The 12,799-nt window shown below is 58.1% G+C and overlaps 5 protein-coding genes across 5 annotated transcripts; 1 reads left to right on the top strand and 4 right to left on the bottom strand.

Annotated features, from left to right (window-relative positions):
* Positions 1-207: 207 nt before the first annotated feature.
* Positions 208-1,126, bottom strand: B0I36DRAFT_319917 (uncharacterized protein). The gene is made up of 2 exons (XM_046153475.1): positions 330-1,126; positions 208-272 (listed from the first exon to the last, which is right to left on the bottom strand). The coding sequence occupies exon 1, from the start codon at positions 1,002-1,004 to the stop codon at positions 777-779; it is 228 nt and encodes a 75-aa protein (XP_046013555.1). The 5' UTR covers positions 1,005-1,126; the 3' UTR covers positions 208-272; positions 330-776.
* Positions 1,127-1,693: 567 nt separating this feature from the next.
* B0I36DRAFT_99995 (uncharacterized protein) lies at positions 1,694-4,106 on the top strand. The gene is made up of 4 exons (XM_046163719.1): positions 1,694-1,972; positions 2,051-2,417; positions 2,474-2,846; positions 2,905-4,106. Exons 1-4 carry the CDS (start codon positions 1,851-1,853, stop codon positions 3,987-3,989), a joined length of 1,947 nt encoding a protein of 648 aa, XP_046013554.1. The 5' UTR covers positions 1,694-1,850; the 3' UTR covers positions 3,990-4,106.
* A 251-nt stretch (positions 4,107-4,357) lies between these two features.
* Positions 4,358-6,185, bottom strand: B0I36DRAFT_319915 (FAD dependent oxidoreductase). The gene has a single exon (XM_046153474.1). It carries the CDS (start codon positions 6,158-6,160, stop codon positions 4,433-4,435), a length of 1,728 nt encoding a protein of 575 aa, XP_046013553.1. The 5' UTR covers positions 6,161-6,185; the 3' UTR covers positions 4,358-4,432.
* Positions 6,186-7,036: 851 nt separating this feature from the next.
* B0I36DRAFT_240604 (amino acid transporter) lies at positions 7,037-8,718 on the bottom strand (the record flags this gene model as incomplete). Its single annotated transcript, XM_046149771.1, has 2 exons — positions 7,037-7,190; positions 7,253-8,718. 2 exons carry the CDS (start codon positions 8,716-8,718, stop codon positions 7,037-7,039), a joined length of 1,620 nt encoding a protein of 539 aa, XP_046013552.1.
* A 1,669-nt stretch (positions 8,719-10,387) lies between these two features.
* Positions 10,388-12,486, bottom strand: B0I36DRAFT_373360 (uncharacterized protein; the record flags this gene model as incomplete). Its single annotated transcript, XM_046160189.1, has 2 exons — positions 10,388-11,805; positions 12,471-12,486. 2 exons carry the CDS (start codon positions 12,484-12,486, stop codon positions 10,388-10,390), a joined length of 1,434 nt encoding a protein of 477 aa, XP_046013551.1.
* Positions 12,487-12,799: the final 313 nt, after the last annotated feature.

Below are 12,799 nucleotides of genomic sequence, written 5' to 3'. Positions count from 1 at the left end.
GTGGATGGCTGTGTGGGACTAGACGGCAAGCCACCTACGAAACCCCCAGGGGTCGCTGGTCGCAAACGGTCCACCCCACACCCGGCACGCTCGTTCCCGGCAGCCTTGCACGGGTTTGACCAGCCCTGGAGGCTGCTGGCGTTCGGTGCTTGCTGTTGGACCTCCACAACAGCTTCTCAAGCCCGAATGGCAGTAGGCTGTTTCAAGGTTGGCCAGCACGACTCTGATTGTTGAGGCAAGGGTCATGCCTCAAAGTCGACACGATAGAGTTGCTGAGGACCTGCGTTAGCGATGATAGGGTTGCGTGGTCGAGGGCAATAGATGCTCACTAGCCTCCTTCGTCGTCGTCCTCCTGCAGAAAGTGTATGGGGCCAGAAGCCGAGCCTGCAGAACTTTTGCCCCCGAAGGCGGACGTAGGAATCATGTCGCGGTAGCAAGACTGCCAAGATGCGCCCAGCCTTGTGGTTGGCACAATCGCTAAGAGCAAGCATGGCATTAATTCATGGCTGCCATTCTCGATGTTGAGTTGGTGGTTTCGACCTGCAAGAACTGTTGGATGCTGAGGCCCTGTGCTCCAGATCCCATTTCATCTGCACCTTTGGATCCCCAAGAGAACTCGCCAAGCACTCACACTCGAGAATGAGATACTGTCTGATGCTCCGATATTTGACTTCCCCATGCTAATGTCCTGGGAGGTCAAGGACCGTGACCGTGCCGCCACCGGTTTGATACGAGATACAGCCTTGGCCAGCGGTTGGCCGCTTTGAGGAACCCGCTTAAGCTGATAGCCGGCAGGCAGAGGAGAGAGATAGACAGACACCAACTGAGCAGCTCGACAGGCACGACAGGGCCGAGTGTGGGGATGACGGGCGACCAGAGTTTTGGCGCTGCTGATCGGGGTTCAAAGGGGATGGCGCCGGGCAGCGACAAGCTGTTGGTGCTGATGCTGGGTGCTGGCGAGGGGATGCCATTGGGCGCCCGGGGATGCGTGAGAAAAGCTGCATGTTGAGCGAGTGGTGGTCGGGGTGGTGTGCGTGGTGGCGGAGAAGCCGATCGCGTCTGGCGCCGCCACTGGCCTGTGGAGCGACTGTTTTGGGCGGCGCCTCTGCCGTGCGGGGATTTTGGCCATCCCTGCGCGTGGCTTGCAGGGCGTCATCCTCCGCGGCCAGGGCCAACGGGTGCTGACGTCGTGTCCTGCAACCGGCAGCCGCTTGCGACCAGGACGAGCAGCGCGACAGAGACAATACACGGGACCCTGCCCGCGAGCAGTGCCCAGGTGCAGTCTGCAAGCAAGCACGCACAAGGTACATCCTTTTACTGTGCATCCTCTGTGCGCCTTGGCTAGCTAGGAGAGTAGTGCGCTGGACGTGCTTGGCCCAGGAGCCACCCCTCCTCTCCTGTCCTGTCCTGGTCGCTCGCTGGTGGAGACGAGCTCCATCGAGGTGCATACTGGTGGACGGCCTGCCCATGGGGAGTTGACTCCTCCTCCAGAGGGGGAGGGAGGGGAGGCCATGGATCAAGAGGTGAGGAGATCCATTGGGATCGCCGCCGCACCAGGGCAAGCCCATGCCCGCCCGCCCCATGCCAAACTGTATTCCCGTACTGTGCTGCCTTGGTGACATCTCGAGGGCCACGCCATAGTCCTGCTGCTGCCCGCATTGACTCGGCTCGCTCGCGTGGTGCTGGTGTTGGTGTTGCTGCTGCTACTGCTGCTGCAAGACGCACACGCCCGCCAGTATAAGTGCAGGCGCACGCCCACCGCGGTCACACCTTCCGCGTCTCTCCTTCTCTCTCCTTCACTTGCAACCACCCGCATTGCATTCCACGTTGCTGTCTGCCACTCAGCAACCATGGCGTCCAACGAGAAGCCAGCTCCCTTCCTCGACCCAAACACCACCAAGGGTGGCAACTCCCTCGAGCGAGGCCTCAGCCACCGCGAGGATGTCAACATCAACCAGAACCTCGAGGCCAAGTAGGTGTTGGCACAAGCCGGCTTTAAGAGCAATGCTCCGCATGGAACCCCAACTAACCACCTTCCTCCCCGTCTCAGGATCAAGAACCCCCTCGCAGGTATCCCATATGCCCAGCTCATGGCCGACGTGGAGGAGTTCGCCCGCGAGAAGGACCTCGTCGAGCACCTCCCCGCCTTGCGCCAGGGTGCTCTGGTCGCGCAGAACCCCGAAGCCTATGGCGAGGACCTTACCGGGGAGCACGCTCTCAACGACAACCAGAAGAAGATTCTCCGCGACGAGGTCGAGCACCGCTGGCGAATGCCGTGGCGCTTGATTCTCACCATCTTCACTTGCTCCATCGGTGCCTGTGTGCAAGGCTGGGATCAGACTGGTTCCAACGGTGCCACCATCTTCTTCCCCTCGGTTTACGGCATTGCGGACGAATCTAGCCGCAGCCAGGTCATGGTGAGTCCCCGGACCGCTCTTTTCCGCCCGTATCTCGCGGCTAACACATTCAAAAGCTTGTCGGTTTCGTCAACGCTGGTCCCTACATCGGCTCTGCTCTCATTGGCTGCTGGCTCTCCGACCCCGTCAACAACTGGATCGGTCGCCGCGGTGTCATCTTTGTCTCGGCTCACTTCTGCATCTGGCCTGTCATTGGCTCCGCGTTCTGCAACACATGGTGGGAGCAGATCATCTGCCGTCTCCTCATGGGTGTCGGCATGGGTATCAAGGCTTCTACTGTACCCATCTACGCTGCTGAAAACTCCCCTGCGTCCGTTCGCGGTGCCCTCGTCATGAGTTGGCAGATGTGGACTGCGTTTGGTATTTTCCTCGGAACTTGCGTCAACGTCGGTGTCTTTTACCACGAGCACAACTGGCGTCTCATGCTTGGTGAGCTACCTTGTTTTCCCAGTCCATGAGACATACTAACGAGGATCCGCAAAACCAGGCGCCCCATTCATCCCCGCCGTTCCTCTGCTCTGCCTTATCTACTTCTGCCCCGAGTCCCCTCGTTGGCTGATGAAGAAGAACCGCTACAAGAAGGCTTGGGAGTCTTTGATGCGCCTCCGCTTCGACGAAATCCAGGTCGCTCGCGATATCTACTACATTCACGCCCAGCTGTCGGTCGAGTTCGAGATCATTGGCAACAGCACCTATCTCCAGCGCATGATGGAGCTCTTCACTATTCCCCGGATCCGCCGCGCCACCATTGCCGCGTTCGTCGTCATGTTGGCTCAGCAGCTCTGTGGTATCAATATCATTGCCTTCTACTCGACCACCGTCTTCAAGGAGTCTGGCTTTACCGAGTACCAGGCCCTGCTCTGCTCTCTTGGTTTCGGTCTCGTCAACTGGCTATTCTGCTTCCCCGCATTCTGGACCATTGACACTTTCGGCCGCCGCAGCCTGCTCCTCTTCACCTTCCCCAACATGATGTGGACGCTGTTGGCTGCTGGTCTTTGCACCCTCATTCCTGAGGGACAGCAGGCCCGCACCGTCTTGGTCGCGCTTTTCGTCTTCATGTTCGCGGCGTTTTATTCCCCCGGTGAAGGCCCCGTGCCTTTCACCTACTCCGCCGAGGTCTTCCCGCTGTCTCACCGTGAAGTCGGTATGGGCTTTGCGGTGGCCACCTGCCTCAGTTTCGCCGCCGCCCTTGGTCTTACCTTCCCGCTCTTGCTGAGCGCTGCCAAGCCCGTTGGTGCCTTTGGTGTCTACGCCGGCTTCAACGCTGTCGCCTTTGTCCTCATTTTCTTCTTCGTCCCAGAGACCAAGCAGAGAACCCTTGAGGAACTCGACTACATCTTTGCCGTGCCCAACCGCAAGTTTGCTCAGTACCAGACAAGCGTGGCGCTTCCTTGGTGGTTTGCCCACTCTTTGCCGTACACCATCAAGCGCTACGTGTTCTTCCAGAAGAACGCCAAGAAGACTCCTCTTACACCTCTGTACCACAAGGAGGAGGTCATTGCCCAAGCTCACGCGAACGACTCTGCGACGGCCGCGGGTCACGCATCATCGGACAACGAGAAGAAAATCTGAGCGGATTAGTTACTCGGCCTGAAACTGGCTGTCAAATTATGGACGACTGATGAGATTTAGTCAATATGACGAAGAAGGGAAAAGGGAGGAGTAGTTGGGACTTGAGATATCATGGGGTTGGTTGGCTTTGCTTGTTTACAATACCCCAATACGTTCGTTCAACTTGGATATAATGTGAAATGAAAGGACAGGTGTGATACCCAACTTTGAATGAAATCGCACGAGAATTGTTCATGCTAAATTGGTACATGTCAATGTTGTTGCCTTTGCATGTTAGGGAGTTTCTGCCTTGTCAGTCGGGTTCTGTGCGTGCAGGCCCTTCTCCAGTCGCCACGATATACACACATGTGAGTGTTGCACCATTTCAACCATTGCCGCATGGTGTTGTTCACTCGAAGAAATAAGCAGGCGTAATATTAGGCTTGGTTTTTTTTCTTGTTCTTTTACATTACCCTAGCCGGGTCACAACCCCCCAGCTTGGCACTCTTCGCCCTGCCCTCCAGGACAATCTCGCTGACCAGCTTCCCCGTGGCCGGGGCATTCTGTATCCCCCAGCAGGTGTGCCCCGCGGCCACGACGACACCCTGAAGCCCGGGGACGGGACCGATCCACGGCCCGCCCTGGGGCAGGTAGCACGCCTGCTTGGCCAGGACTTTTGCTTCTGCTGGTGCTGCGGTGGTGGTGGTGCTCGTGTTGGTGCTCGGGCTCAGCTCGTCGCTGATGCCGCCAACTTGCCGCACAATGTCCATGCACCGGCGCTCGTCGACCTGCACGTCGGACGCGACCGCGGGAAGAGGCACGTCGGTGTCGGTCGGCCCGCACGCGTACGCGGTGCCGTCCGGGCGGGCGTAGATCTCGGGCTCGACCATGGCCGGGCGCTTCAGCCTCGAGGGCTCTTGCTCCTCCTCGTCGGCCGGCCGCCCGGCTTCCCCCTTTTTGGTTGTAGCGTTTCGCCCAGTCGTTGTCGTGGGCGCGGGAAACCCCGCGGGCAGGGTGATCGCCGTGAACAGGGCGTACGCCGAGACCGGGCGCGCGGGCTTGATGACGACGCTGTGGGCGCGGGAGGCGCTGACGGGCGGTCCCCGGGGCAGGAGGGTCGGGGTCCAGGGCCCGGCGGTGACGATGCAGTGCGTTGTCGGGAGGGTTATCTCTTTTTCCTCTTCTTCTTCTTGACTTTGACCTTGTCCCTGTGTTGTGGTGGTGGTGGTGGCGTCTTTGCTCTGGACATAAGTCACGTTCTGGACCGAGGCGGCTGCCGAGTTTCCAAGGGCATCATCATTTGTGGTAGCACTACCGCTGCCAGTGGTGCTGGTGGTATTGATCCTCGTCACCCTCGCGCCCGTGATGATCTTGACGCCCGCCTCCTCGGCTAAGGCCGCCATGCTGCGCGTGAAGAGCTCCGGGTGCACCTGCGCCGTGTTTTCCGGCGTGCCCATGTTCTCGTACGCCTCTAGGCCGCCGCCACCAGCAGCACCAGCACCAGAAGCAACGAGCCAGTCCAGGTCGTCCGGCACGCCGAGGCGATTGAGCGCCGCGGCCGTCTTCTTGTGGTCCTTGTGCAGGCCCTTTGTGTTGCCCGCCGCGTTGTCCGGTTTTTCTTCCGGTTGCCCGCTACCGCTGCCACTACCACTACCACCGCCAGCAGCAGCAGCAGCAGCGGCGGCGAGAGAGGCGGGAATCCTCGCCCGGCACTCGACCTGGCTGGCCCAGCACCTCCTGTACCCCCACCGGCGCTCCCCGCCGTGCTCCCGGGCCAGATCCTCGTGCAGCCCGAAGCTCAGCGGGACAATGTTGGCCGGGAACGCCCACAGCGCGAGGAGCCCGCCCGCCTTGCCCGACGCTCCGGACGCGATGCCGTCGTGGGCCGGGTTGAATGCCTGCTGCAACTGCTGCTGTTTCCGCTGGCCGCTGCTGCTGCTGCTTCCATCACCCGTGTCGGCTCCAACCTGATCGTGATCATCCGGGTACGCCAGCGTCGCCGGGTCCGAGATGCTGTCTTTGGTCCTGCCCCCCGCGGAGCTCGAGGCGGACGCCTCGAGGAGCGTGATCTTGTGCGTGGCCGGGTTGTACGCCGGGTGCCGCGTCAGGTAGTACGCGGTCGTGCAGCCGATGATGCCGCCGCCGATGATGGTGATGTCCTTTACCGTCGCGTCCTGCGAGGAGGAGGCCATGGTGATGGTGATGGTGGTGGTGGTGGTGGTGGTGGCAGTGCTGTTGCTGGGCGAGGTGCCGGGAACTCTGGAGATGCTGAAGGACCTAAATGGTCTTGTCGTCGTCGTCGTCGTCGTCGTTATCTGTGCCAAGGTCGCAGTGCCCAGGGTGGGGGGACTCCTCGATGCAAGACAGCACGGTGTTGGTGCTCTGGGCCTACAAAGTGCAGCTGTGGCGACGCTCTGAAACGAAAGGAATCTCCTCATGTGAGCCACCAAAGACGGCCCGGTATGAATATTGAAAAAAGAGAAACAATCGCAATGAACATATCAATCGACGGGCCTTTGTCTGCTGGGCTGAAGTGGGGGGTTACGTCATCCTACACACATATCTGCGTCCCGCCACTATCCCGGAGACTCTTTGTCCGTGAGAGATACACGTCCAGTAATACATCATGGTTACAACCATGTCGTTATACCAAAGCGCGATTGCATAGCGACGTGTTCTGGTTCCTGAATTTCACCTCGTAGTTTCCACTTCGCGCTTTTGAAACTTCGACTATCGGACCCATGTCCCAACGTTTAAGACATGCATCATACTGCAAGGTCAAATGAGGAGGGAACCGATGCTCGGTATTTTAATTCTGCTACGAAGCTCATCATTGCTAGACTCGCCATCTTGGCCAATCTCAGGTGCGGCAGTATTCCACTGTGAAACTCCCACAAGTCAGGTCGTCCCCATCGCCTAAAGTCCCAAACCAGGTTCCCTTCCCGAGCGAGACACGAAAGACGTCGAGCTTAGCTGAACAGCCAGTTGAACCAGCGGTCGGCAGCATTCCTGCGTGGCGCGGATTAGTGTCTACTGCCAACCCCATCAGGCTGCCTTGGCAGGGAGACTTACTTGGGAGGACTCGGCACAAATGTCCGGTGGTATTCTTCAATCTCGGGTATGTCCTTGTGCAGGTCGACCTCGGACGGTTTGTACATGCGCGTCCGATGCACCAGCTTCCATCCGATGAACAGGACGGGGCAGATGAAGATCATGAGGTATCTGTATCGGCGTTAGTCACTACTGCTAGCAAAGAACTCTTCTGAAGGGCGGGAACCACTCACGAGAACAGGAAGCTGGGAATATCCCACTTGCCAGGCAGGAAAACCGTGTACCCGCCGACAAAGGTCATGATGAAGGTCGCGATAAAGGCGTAGATGGCGGCATACGGCTGCAGGAAGCCCTTGTACGGCAGCGAGTCGCGGCTGATGCCCTGGGCCTTGAGCGCGCGGTAGAAGCACAGGTACGTGGCCGTCATGCAGCTGAAGTTGATGAGCTGCGAGGCCGTGACCAGGCTGACAAACCAGGTGAGCACGACCGCGGCCTGCTCGCCCAGCTGCAGGAACGACAGCAGCGATATAAGCAGCACAATGACGACGCAGTAGACCGGCACGCCGTTCTTGGTGCACTTGCGCAGGACCTTGGGCGCCTTGCCCTCGAGCGCGAGGCCATACAGCGATCGCGAGGCGCAGTAGACGTAGCTGTTACCGGCAGAAAAGGCAGCCGTCAGAACCATGGCGTTGACAATATGAGGCAGGACGGGGATGCCCATGCGGTTCATGGCGACTACGTATGGCGAGGCGGCGGCACCGGGCTTGCCGTCGGAAAAGGCAGCCATCATCTCCGGATCGTTGTACGGAACAAGGATGCCGACGCAGAGCGAACCGAGCATGAAAAAGGTCGTCAGGCGATAGAAGACCGCATTGAAAGCCTTTGGCATGACCACGCGCGGGTTCTCTGCCTCGCCGGCAGACATGGAGACGTAGTCGGGGCCGGCAATCGTGAACGAGGCCTGGATGAGGCACTGCATGAAGCCCATGAACCGTCCAAGATTGCCTGTAGTGTACCATTCGGCGAATGCGCCAGGCGAATACCAGTAAGTAAACCCGAAAGCATTCCTCTGTGGGTTGCCGCCGACCATGACGATAAAGGTGAAGATGATGAGACCGATGATGAGCAGCACCTTGCCAAGAGCCGCCCAGAACTCGCTCTCGCCGTACCATTTGACCGCTAGCAGGTTGATAAGAGCGTACAGGACCAAGATGATGGCAATAATGACACCTGCCGGGACCACATCACTCCAGAAGTGAATGATGACGTTGCAGGCCACAATCTCGAACGGCACCAGCGCAGCTTCAAAGACGAAGAAGTTCCACCCCGTCATGAAGCCGAAGGCCTCGTCGACGTAGCGACCAGCGAACCGAATGAAGGGCGACGAGATGGGCAGGTAGGTGACCATCTCGGCCATGGACATCGTGACGGCGAGAATGACTGTGCACCACAGCGTAAACGCAATGAACAAGCTGCCAGGGCCTCCCTGCATGAGACCGCGGCCGATCTGGACATAGAGAGCAGTTCCGATGGTTCCACCGATTCCGATGAGCTGGATGTGTCGCGGCTTCAGCTTCCGGTGCGTCTGGTCGGTTGATCCGACAATGAAGGACTGGGCACTTGGCTCGCGCCCGAGCGGCACGTCCTTCTCGGCATCGTACGCGGGCGGTCTGCCCGCCGATTCTTGGATTGCGCCCATGGTTGTGCACGATGAGCAAGTTGTCGGACGATTCTACTTGTCGAAGATCTAGCATCCGCTGGAGCAGAAACACGGGCAAGAGAAGAAGCGCACGCTTTTCGGACAATGGAGCCTTATCACGACCGCATGCGGCAATCCAGGTTGGTGGAGGTACTGAAACACTTGCGTGTATTTGTAATGACACTGGGGTGATGCTTCAAGGTGCGTGACACAAGAAACCCAAATCCGAGCATTGAGAGCTAGGGAGAACCGGCTGCCCATGGGGCACAGCGGAACACTCTGCTCTAGTACTCGCTCCTCCTCGACTATGAATCCAGAGGCGCGGATCAGGGACCCTGTTTTCTCATACCTTGACAAGGGTCAAGATTGTCCCAACCCGGGGAAGAAAGTAGCGCAAAATCTTGGCGTTCTGGCTTCGGTTCCCGGTCGGTCGGCTTGATGGCGTAGCGGCCAACTTGACAGCCGAACCAGTCGGCTTCCATCCTCATCGGGGCCTTTTACAGCCACGCGGAGATGTCCAGCGGCCTGGACGCCTTGGCCGCAGGTTTGGTTTTCCATGCTCGGGACACATCTTGGAACTTCACATGCTCTGGCGGGGATGCGATTATGGCCAGACCACAAGATGCAACTGAGCGGGGCAGGTGGGTTGCGTCGCCGACCTAACCGAACTAAGGGAACCTGATCCTGAGAATCCCGGGTAATTTCCCTCGACTGCAATAGGTGCGCAGGAGGGCGATCCTGAGGGCAGAAGTTGGGCAGTTCCTCACGAGTCGCTGTCGAACGTTAAACTGTGAGCTTGAGCGCAACAAGACTTGGTCCTTGCTCGGCATCACGCTTGGTTCTTGGCGTAGGTCAGCCACAGCGTGGTGACGGACGTCTTTCTCCTCTTCAGACACAGGCCCCGTGGGGGCCGGCCAACCAGGATGCAGGGCATGGCGTTGCTGAGCTGGGATCTGGCACAATCGCCCGCATCAGTCCCGCATCCGGGCATCTGGCCCCGCCACAAACATTGCGCCCAGTGCGTGCCGCTCGCGTGTTCCTCCCCTGCAAAGTTGTCATCATGGCCAAGGTGTTGCCCACTATTGACCATATGCTTACAGGCATGGCATCCCACACGCTCGACGCTAGCAGGCTGACTTGGCTTGGCTGCTCAGTAATTGGTCAGGCGCCCGAAGAGGATGGCAGTGGTCAGTCATAGGGGTGGTAAAATGAGTGTGACAACGAGGAATTGAACAATTCTGTGCACGACCACTGAGCGACGCCATGTTTTCAAAAATGACTGAAGCAGCACGCCAAGAATTGCGCGCACGTTCGTTTCCGTGATCGGTGAGCGTCCTCATCGACAACCTTGCGACGTCTGACGATTGAGCTCAGTCGTGATGTCTGCATAGCCATGAAAACCCATGCAAGGCATCTCCGCGGCGCGTGGTACCATTGCATTCAGCCAGATCTTGGCGGGCAATGCCTGTCATACAACGTTTCAACCGTACACAGGGGTCTTCACGATTGAGTGGTTGGGGAGCTCCACTCGGTCGAGGCTCACCACCGATCACTGGAGTTGCTGTAAGGCTGGATGATGGTGCAAATATGCCAATGAAGTAGGGTACGCTTTGGGTCGCTTTTCGGCTACATCTTGCCGGCCAGCAGAGGGAAAAGTATGACTTGGTATCTATTCCGACGAGTACAAGGTGTCAGCCCTGCCCTGCAACACCTCTGCGACCGAGTTGGCGACGGTAGTAGCAAGCTCGCCTGATTGGAACAGGACACCGAGTTCTTGACTGGTGAACCAACTTGCCCTGTCCATATTGCCCGATCCAAGAACTGTGTATTGCTCATCGACAATGGTCAACTTTAGGTGGGACTGGACCGGTTCTTCTTTCATGTTTCGAGCCATGTTTGCCTGGCGAGGATGATAGTATGAGATCTTGAGTGAGCCCACACGGTGGCGCTGAGCTTCAAGGTCGATATCGTGATGGGGTTGCTGATTGTCCGTCCATGAATTCTTGGGTTGGCCCATGTCACGATGTCTTTGATACCTCTTGATCAGCGATTTGACGCACAAAGACGTGGTTGTTCCCGCGGTCACGATCTGCTCTATCAACATCATGTTTTTGCTCGTCACGACTGTGACATTCACACCGCGCAGGAGAGCGTCCAGCAGCGCATCAAGCACAGCCGTGGAAGTGAGATTTGGTGTCTGCATGTAGACGGAATTCTCCGCCATGTCCAGCAGGCGAAGTATGGCGCAGTTGAGCGGAGTCGGCGGCGTTGACGGCGCACCTTGCCAGGGAAATGGCCGAAACCTCGGATTGCGGTGATGTGACGAGGGCAGTATGATGGTGGGCAGTGGGCGTCTCGCCAGGTCAACACAGAGACGAGCCGGTGACTGGATCGCAGTCAGCCCAAGGCGTGATGTGCTGCGGTTGGTGGCGGTGTGGCCGAGGTGGCCAGGGCCCGCCTGTGGTGGTGGTGGTGGTGGTGGTGGTTGGTCAAGATGGTTGTCCCTCGCCCAGACAGCCTCGTAGAACCGCACAAGACCTGTCACGGCGTCTCCGGTGAAGCTGATGCACCCTTCGAGCCAGGGTTCCCAGCTCACGTTGCAGCTCGGCAGCCAGGCGCGCTGCCGATCGATGATGAGAAACTTCGGGTGCATCACACAGAACGGCAAGAAGAAGAGGCTCTTGACCTGGAGGTCAATGTTGCCGCTGCGCAGTGTCTGTTGTGTTGGCAGGCCGAGCTTTTCCGACCATGACGATGGAGGATAGAGGTAGCCATCCTTGGAAGTGGTGTGAAATAGTTTCTGGAAGAGGGAGCGCGACGAGAAGCAGATGCGGATTCTGAGGACTGGCAGCGCGTCACCCTCAGGGCCTGCTTCCGCCTGGCTTTCGAGAAGCTGGCGGCGACGCTCAGCTAGGACCTGGATCGTCTCGGCCACCGCAGTTAGTGTGGCGGAACGCGCCCAGAAGCAGGTGACGAGGATGATCTCGTGCGTCGCCTCGTGGAAGGCGGGCAGCAGTGACTGCGTATAGATGGAGGCGCCGGTCCCAAGCTCAAAGGAGGTGGGCAATGAGGTGGTGATGAGCGATGCTGGGTCGTGGAGTGGGTATGCCGGATGGTGGTCGAGAGAGCTCTTCTGGAGCAAGGCCTCGCGCTGGAGCTTGCTCTTCCAAGGACCGCTGAAGTGCGCCAGCGACGACAGGCTTGAGGAGGGACTGTCACTCATGGCGTATGACTGCGGCAGGCCGACGTGAGCTCTTAATTGGAGCTGCGCGTTTCGTTGTTGCAGAGCGTGTCCAGCGCGACTTGCTTGACCAGGCCGTTACCCGTGGTGCAGTTAGTCGCCTGGCAGCGGCGCGATGAGGCAACCGCGACCCCACGTGGCGCTGCGACGCACGGTTGACGGCACAGCAGGGGGTCAAAAGCCACCACCAAACCACAACTCCATCCAACGTCGCGACCCTGCATATCGGTAGGAGACCATACAGAACGAGATGCATTAATGTCAACAATTCAATTGGGTTATAGTATTCTGTCTGTCTCGTTAGTGGGAAGCAGTTTTGCTTGTTCACTCCGAAGAAAGAAAAACACGACCAGAAATCCCATTGCTGCATGCCGATGACTGGTTGGCTCTCTTACGCATAGCAAGTGCGACATAAACAAATGGGACAGGACAAAGCTTCATTAATTTGATTCGAAGAGTGTGCAGGATTTGATTACGGCAATAAGAAGGAGATCTAACAAATGCCTCTTACTGCCAGGAACGGACATGAAATCTGTTCAGAGTCTTAATTCAACATAAGAATCTGGTCCCTAATTGTGAGGGGATGTGCTGAGGTGGTGTTGTCTGACGTAGACAATCAGAGCTACCGGAACTTTTTGAGTGCTCATATTAAGCCTCGCCGGTGAATGCTCGGGCCCCCGACTATTGTATTCGGCGATATGACTGATTTGGTCCAAGGGCATTGTTTTCGGCTCGCCGCCGAGGCCACCTGGTGTAAATTACGAGACACCCAAGCTAAAGGCTGCTTCCCAAGCGGCCAAAGTGGTTCCCGATCTAGATTGTTGAGTCCTAGCATCAGGA

The sequence above is a fragment of the Microdochium trichocladiopsis genome, assembly GCF_020744255.1.
Source record: "Microdochium trichocladiopsis strain MPI-CAGE-CH-0230 chromosome Unknown B0I36scaffold_4, whole genome shotgun sequence".
Lineage (NCBI taxonomy): Eukaryota > Fungi > Ascomycota > Sordariomycetes > Xylariales > Microdochiaceae > Microdochium > Microdochium trichocladiopsis.
This window is presented reverse-complemented; position numbering and strand designations above follow the sequence as displayed.

Bases quoted from the DNA above. Each gene is read 5' to 3' on its own strand.
- B0I36DRAFT_319917 (XM_046153475.1), bottom strand. From the start codon at position 1,004: ATGCAGCTTTTCTCACGCATCCCCGGGCGCCCAATGGCATCCCCTCGC.
- B0I36DRAFT_99995 (XM_046163719.1), top strand. From the start codon at position 1,851: ATGGCGTCCAACGAGAAGCCAGCTCCCTTCCTCGACCCAAACACCACC. The intron at 1,973-2,050 runs GTAGGTGTTGGC...TCCCCGTCTCAG, and splicing joins AACCAGAACCTCGAGGCCAA to GATCAAGAACCCCCTCGCAG. The intron at 2,418-2,473 runs GTGAGTCCCCGG...CACATTCAAAAG, and splicing joins CTAGCCGCAGCCAGGTCATG to CTTGTCGGTTTCGTCAACGC.
- B0I36DRAFT_319915 (XM_046153474.1), bottom strand. From the start codon at position 6,160: ATGGCCTCCTCCTCGCAGGACGCGACGGTAAAGGACATCACCATCATC.